This window comes from Giraffa tippelskirchi, chromosome 1, assembly GCF_054371585.1.
Source record: "Giraffa tippelskirchi isolate mGirTip1 chromosome 1, T2T-mGirTip1v1.2.pri, whole genome shotgun sequence".
Classification (NCBI taxonomy): domain Eukaryota; kingdom Metazoa; phylum Chordata; class Mammalia; order Artiodactyla; family Giraffidae; genus Giraffa; species Giraffa tippelskirchi.
In genome coordinates, this window is record NC_137275.1 from 75,103,207 (window position 1) to 75,110,424 (window position 7,218).

Below are 7,218 nucleotides of genomic sequence, written 5' to 3' on the forward strand. Positions count from 1 at the left end.
AACGTTCCTGCGGGGGCGCGCGCGTGCCCCCTAATCCCCCGCCTTCCGGCTCCGGCGGCGACGCTCGCTGCTTGCCGCCGCCGCGCCGCCGGTGTCAGCCTCCCTCGGGAGACTCCATTTGCTCTCAGATTGGTCTGGTCGCCGCGAAGTCAGGCGGAGAGCGATGCCCCCGGCCCGCGGACTGGTGTCCCCCGGGCCAAGCGCCCGCTCCCTCGCTGGCTGGCTTCGGTAGTGACATCCTGGTTGCTGGCGTCCACGGAGGAATCCGGGCTCCTTCTCCGTGAGCAAAGACGTCCCGCGTTTCTGCGGGGAAAGGCCCTCGCTAATACGGCTGCTCTCTGACCTCTTAATTTCAGGAGGTAGGCCATTCAGGTCCCGTTCCTTGACACTGTGTATGTAATGCCCCAAAGCAGTGTTTGTTGTATTTCGCCATCACATTCATAGGAAGCGTTAATTTTCTCAACACAGTTGCAGGATAGGTGTGGGTAATGCCACAGACCCTGATATTGAACAAAACATGTTTTTGGTATTTTCCTTAGGTTTTCGGAGGCTTGGAGTGCCTATACAGCCCCCGACAGGAACTGCTTCTGTTGGCCCATCGAGGATCATCTTTCACCAGGATTATCGTAACATCTTCACTGAGCCTTCCACCCCATACTCTCTACCATGAGTCCTGATTTCTGCCAGTGAAGTTTTTTTTTTTTTTTTTGATGCTTTCTTTAATCATGTGACACCACTTCTGGTCAGCCTTTTTCCTTTTCAGTTGCCAAACACATTAGGTAGAAGTTTGTGTCGTGTTAAAGTACAAAGTTTCTTGCTTGTCCACTCTCACCCTTGTTTGCACTGCTCACTTCTGTTCAGCTTGCCTTCTCCTGCTTGCCTATGATTTCCATAATCACTCTCTTGCGTAACCTGTAGCAGTCCTTCCCTGGGGAGGCAGCATTCCATACAGTGCACTGCCTGACAAGGACAGCAGTCAGGGGGTGAGTTTTCCCATTATAATTTCCTATTAAGTTTGCAAGTCCTGTCTTAAAAGCTTTGTTCCCTAGCACATTTCTCCAAATACGTCCACCAGTGTCTTAGTTCCTTTAACATAGAGCCTCACCCAGAGGATGGCAAAATCAATTAAGTACACAATAAGGACTGTTTTAGAGACCTTGCTAATACAGTATGGGTTGTCATCACCATTGAGCTCACAGTTCATGAAAAGATGTTAAACTTAAGAGAAGCAAGATAGAAGATAGGATTAATTGGAGCTAGTCTTTGTTGTTTTAAGTTTGTAAATTTTAAAAGAGCAAAGTAAAGACAGTCACATAGGCTTGGCCTGGAAATTGGCCAACACACTGTCCATCTAGGTCCTAGTGGGGCAGGAAAGGGATCTTAAATCACCATTTTTTTAAATCTCATTGTGTCCAAATCTAACTTGTTAAAGATCTTGTTGTAGTAATCCTCTAAAATATTAGATACAATGTTGGGGAAACGAAAGCGTGTGGTGTTGACAATTAAGGACAAGCTTGACATTATTAAGAAACTGGAGGAGGGCATCTCTTTCAAAAAACTTTCTGTGGTATATGGAATTGGTGAATCCACAGTTCGTGATATTAAAAAGAACAAAGAAAGGATAATAAACTATGCTAACAGTTCAGATCCTACAAGTGGGGTATCCAAACGTAAATCTATGAAGTCGTCCACATATGAAGAACTTGACAGAGTTATGATAGAGTGGTTTAACCAACAGAAAACAGATGGAATTCCAGTGTCGGGAACGATTTGTGCAAAACAAGCCAAGTTCTTTTTTGATGCTCTGGGGATGGAAGGTGATTTTAATGCATCCTCTGGCTGGCTGACTCGATTCAAGCAGCGCCACGGTATTCCAAAGGCTGCTGGTAAAGGAACAAAATTAAAAGGAGATGAAACTGCTGCCAGTGAGTTTTGTGGTAACTTTCAGGAATTCGTTGAGAGAGAGAATCTACAACCAGAACAAATTTATGGTGCTGATCAAACTGGATTGTTCTGGAAATGCCTACCATCAAGGACATTAGCTCTTGAAACTGAGCAGAGTTCTTCTGGTTATAGGTCAAGCAGAGAGAGAATCATTATTATGTGTTGTGCAAATGCCACTGGTTTACACAAACTTAATCTTTGTGTTGTGGGAAAAGCAAAAAAACCTCGTGCATTCAAAGGAGCTGACCTTTCAAACCTTCCTGTAACTTATTTCAGTCAAAAAAGTGCATGGATAGAACATTCTGTTTTCAGACAGTGGTTTGAAAAATACTTTGTGCCACAGGTACAGAAGCATTTGAAATCCAAGGGGCTTCTAGAAAAAGCAGTACTCCTTTTGGACTTTCCTCCAGCACATCCAAATGAAGAATTGTTGAGTTCAGATGACGGCAGAATAATTGTGAAATATTTACCACCAAATGTCACAAGTCTCATTCAACCTATGAGCCAAGGAGTTCTAGCCACAGTAAAAAGATACTACCGAGCAGGACTTCTCCAGAAATACATGGATGAAGGAATTGACCCTAGAATGTTCTGGAAGAACTTGACAGTGTTAGATGCAATTTATGAAGTGTCAAGAGCTTGGAGCATGGTAAAGTCAAGTACCATAACCAAAGCATGGAAAAAACTTTTCCCTGGCACTGAAGAGAATTCAGGCATGAACATTGATGAAGGAGCCATTTTAGCAGCTAACTTAGCAACAGTTTTACAGAACACAGAAGACTGTGAACATGTTGACCTTGAGAATATTGATCAGTGGTTTGACTCTCGGAGTAATGATTCAAGCTGTCAGGTCCTAACTGACAGTGAAGGTGTGGAGGACCAGGCCAGGCCTGCTGAGAACAAGCCTTCCAGTAAGACTAGAAAAACAGAACTGAATCCAGAGAAGCATATTAGCCATAGAGCTGCACTTGAATGGACCGAAAATTTATTGGATTATCTAGAACAACAAGATGACATGCTTCTGTCTGATAAACTGGTATTACGAAGACTTCGAACGATAATAAGAAGAAAACAGAAGATCCAGAATAACAAAAGTCATTAATAATGCTCTAACGAGTTTCATTGTGTTTGCATCTTTGTGACTTTATCTGCAGTGGAACTTAATTTCTTATTTGAAGTGCTGTGGATTTCAAAGCTAAATGCATTTTATAAATGACTTTAGAATTAGATGCCATTTTGGATTACGTAAATTACTGCACTTGAATGTTGATTCTAGGAAGTTGACATGTACCTTGTCTGTCTACTGTTCCTAATCTGTATTGTACTAATTTAGATCATAAGGTACCTGAGGCCAGGGCGCCTGTGTCTGTTTTGTGCCTGAATGTCATTGTCTAATAGAGGACCACGCACCCTATAGGCAATCAATAAATCTTTCTTAAATTGAATTTTTATGACTTTCTCTGAACTTCAGTTTCCAAACTGAAATACTTTGGGGGGGGGTGGGTAAGTTTCCATTTCTATGATTTTTTCTACCTGCTGAAAATTGTAGAACTCAGCAAAGATTATACTTGAAGTACATGTATTTCACTGTGAAAGCAGAGAACTTAAGGAAAATAGTTTAAAGCCTGAAATATGGCATTCTATACTGACAGTATTTGGACAACCAGCAGTTCAGATTAGCTGTCTCTGAGTGTAATGAGGGAAGAAGAAAATCAGGTTAAAATGTCCTCAAGGAAAGGGCTTGCGCTTCACTTTTATTTCATGTGACAGTAGGGAGAGTTCCTTCATAGTTGTGGAAAGAATGCCATGACTCTTCCAGAAAAATAGATTTCATTTTCCAAATCATTGCTGTTAGAAGAGGGTGAGGGTTAAATTGTATTATCTGTCATTTTTATCCTTTATTAGTAGAGATATGTCAGTAGTTTTTAATAAGCTATTTGATATAACACTTTAAAGCTTCCCAGTACTTCATTTGCTTTCATATAGCAGATTTTTCTGTAAGAACTAATACTGGGAATATAAGCAAACATCGCATTTGTGGGACCATCACATGAACAATGGATTGACATTAAATCAAACCTGAGAAACAGCCTACACTGCTGAGGGACCATGGGCAAGTTGCTTAACCCATCTGTAAAATAGGAATAATACCTGCCTGTAGGAGTTTTTGTGAGGAGTACATGAGTTAAATAGATTTTAAAGTCATAGAGACTTAGAAAAGGACCTGGCTCAGAATAAGTTCTCTGAGTGTTAGCTACTGTTACTGAGTTGCAGGAATAATGAGTTTCAGAAGTGTGCTCAGCAGATCCTTCATGTAGCTACATTTTAAAGGGAGGTGAGTTAAAAGAGATGCAAGTGACTAGATTCAGCTGAAATACAATCATAATGTATTTCAGTGAAAACTGGAAGGTTAATCCAATTTAGAAGTCATTTCCTGACCATCTACTGCTAGGCACAACGGGGTATGCAGGCATATTTAAGACATCTTAGTTTGAATTATAAAAGGACATGGGAGTGGAATTTGTAGTTTCTTTGCTCCAGGCCTGCTAATAAAATAACATACATAGTGGCTTTGTTCATAGAATCTGTTACTAATATTGGCCTCATTCACTGAAGTAATAAAATATCTCTAAAGCAGATAAAATACCAGTTAGCAGAAGACTTGAAATATCAAACTAAACTAACACAGATCAGTAGAAAATCAGAGCAAAAGAAATGTCACAGGAGACTTTATAGTAATTAGGTTCAGCCATATATAGGGAGGTTTGTTGTGATTGATTTGAGATTTTAGAAGCTCTGACAGTCCTTCATGAGGACTGTTAGAGCTCAGAATTCTGCTTTTTGACAAAGCAGAAATTTTAAGTTCGAGAGAGGCCTTTTCAGACAACCTCTAAGAATATATTTTCTTTGAGAGAATTCATACATTATTATTAGTACATATTTCGTCTTCTAAAAAGGCCTGAAGAAATGAAACTTTATGCAGATAAGCCCTGAAGCTGTTTGGCTTCGTGGAGGCAAAGGGATTCTGAAACCTGGAAATGACATGTTTGAGTACTGCTTTGCATTTTTCACACACAGAGCTTTTTTGCTAACAAAAACTTCTCAAACTTCGTTCAGTCATGACGTTGAAATGGTTTAATTCTGTTTTATCATAACAATGATATAAATGGTGCATTCTAATTCCATAATTAATTGTAATGCAAAAAAGTTTTTCCTTTAGCGGATATTGCTATTATATTCTCTAGGACAACACATTGTGTTATCTTGATTAACCCCATGCTTCTAATATGTATCCTAGTTTAAGAAGCCCAGAAACAATGTGCTCTCATTTGACTTTGTGCACTGTAAAGAAAAGTATCCACAAATTTATTTTTAAATAAATTTATAAATGGAAGTTGATAAATTTTCCATTTATAAAAGTGCTTTTTTTTTTAGAGGATTTGTAAGACTAACAGAACTCAGACCAAATGGGAAGTGTTTGGCAACTATGAGTATACTTTAAAAAAAACTGTGTAGTGGGAATATTTACTATTTCATAATTCGATTTCAGAGAATAATACAGGAGTTGACTGGAAACCTTTGAGTGCTCGGTAAATATAATAGAGTTGGCAAGGCCCAGATCCATGCCACAGTCAATTCAAGCAGAATTATAGGATTATAATGGCACTCTTGTTCTGGGATTCTTTTTTGTTTTCAATTTAGCTTCGGACTGAGCTCTCTGGTCACTTCATTATGCATTTTCCCGACTTAGGTAAGATCATGGATTAAGTGGCACAGCGGACATGAAGCAGGTCACAGCTATTTAGGTCACGATCTCAGAGACCCTCTGCCTCCAGTGCTGTGGCCAGAGCCACACAACATACTACAAATCAAAGCTAGGACCTGCATTCCAAATTTAGCCTTCCTTCAGGAGTACTAGTCTACTTACTAATACTTTCAAAGTTGACCTTTTCTCATTTAAACATATGCTTTAGCTCTATCCTAAGCAAAATCATAGGTCTTATGTGCCAGTTGCAGTTTCTTTCTAGTTCAGATAAATATAAACTTTTAAAAAAAATAACCATCTGTAACCCAAAATTATCTTATATATATCATTGGCACACTTTGTGAAGAGCTTCCCTGGTGGCTCAGTGGTAACGAATCTTCCTGCCACTGAAGGAGATGCAGGTTCCATCCCTGATCCAGGAAGATCCCCTGGAGAAGGAAATGGCAACCTACTCCAGTATTCTTGCCTGGGAAATCCTATGGACAGAGAATCCTGGCGGGCTACAGTCCATGGGTTGCAAAGAGTTAGATATGACTTAGCGACTGAGAAACAACACTTTGTGAAACTCTGGCCAAGCAGAATGAGGGTGATTTTTGTTATACAGTAGCTAAGTTGTGTCTGACACTTTGTGACCCCATGGACTGTGTAGCCCACCAGGGTCCTCTGTCCAAATACCAGCTTCTCTGTCTTCTCCTTAGATAACCTTGACAACTTTCCAGACCTCTCTGAACCCCAAGTTTCCTCATATGTAAAAGGGTTGCAGGCTAAATGGGCACACTCCAAGCATTCATAAACACCACTATTAGGCACCTATGGCTGTTCATTGACAACCCCTGGTCTCTAGGCTTGGCCTGGAGAATGAGTTACAGCCCTTCTCTCATGGTGGCTCTGTGCAGACCTCAAGGAGGCCTGAGCATCCTTGTTGAGGTCTAGGGCACTGCCTTATCACTGGGAATGTTCGCTGGGGTGCCTGCACAAGTGAGAGGGCAGTGCTGAATTCCTCAGACCCTTAAAAATCCAGTGTGTGCCATCAGTCACCATAAGGTCTCATCCAGCAGTCAAAACATGGGGGTGGGGGTGGGGGGAAGTCACTGCTTTAGCAGTGGTCTGGGGTAACAGGGCTCACAGAGAAATGGGTTCTTCCAAGCAGCTGAAGGCATCCTTGTGAGATGATGAGCTTGTATGCTAAAGGCAGAAATGCAAACTGCTTGTGTAAACAGGGGAAACTGGAGGAGCAGACTGGCACCCAGTCAGGAAGCAGCACTATCAGCACAGTCCCCCATGTAATGATGAGTCCAGGTTCACTGGGCCTGGTTTGCTCAGCAGCATCCCTGGTTTATGTGGTTGTCTGGTGTGTTACAATGCCCTTTTTACTCTCAAATGTCCCAGCTTAGAAGAGAAATTAGATAGTTTCCCTACCAAGACCCTGAGAAGGGGTTTTCATCTGCCCCAGGTCACACAGCCACTAGGCGGCCAAGTAGGAAGTAGAAGCTGCTTCTCTCAGCTCC

At 41.3% G+C, this 7,218-nt stretch overlaps 1 protein-coding gene across 1 annotated transcript; it reads left to right on the top strand.

Annotated features, from left to right (window-relative positions):
• The first annotated feature begins 59 nt into the window (after nt 1–59).
• On the top strand, nt 60–3,389 carry TIGD2 (tigger transposable element derived 2). Its single transcript, XM_081594489.1, has 2 exons — nt 60–359; nt 540–3,389. The coding sequence occupies exon 2, from the start codon at nt 1,469–1,471 to the stop codon at nt 3,044–3,046; it is 1,578 nt and encodes a 525-aa protein (XP_081450615.1). The 5' UTR covers nt 60–359; nt 540–1,468; the 3' UTR covers nt 3,047–3,389.
• The last annotated feature ends 3,829 nt before the right edge of the window (nt 3,390–7,218 follow it).

Excerpts from the sequence above, each read along its gene's own strand:
- TIGD2 (XM_081594489.1), top strand. The coding sequence starts at position 1,469 with ATGTTGGGGAAACGAAAGCGTGTGGTGTTGACAATTAAGGACAAGCTT.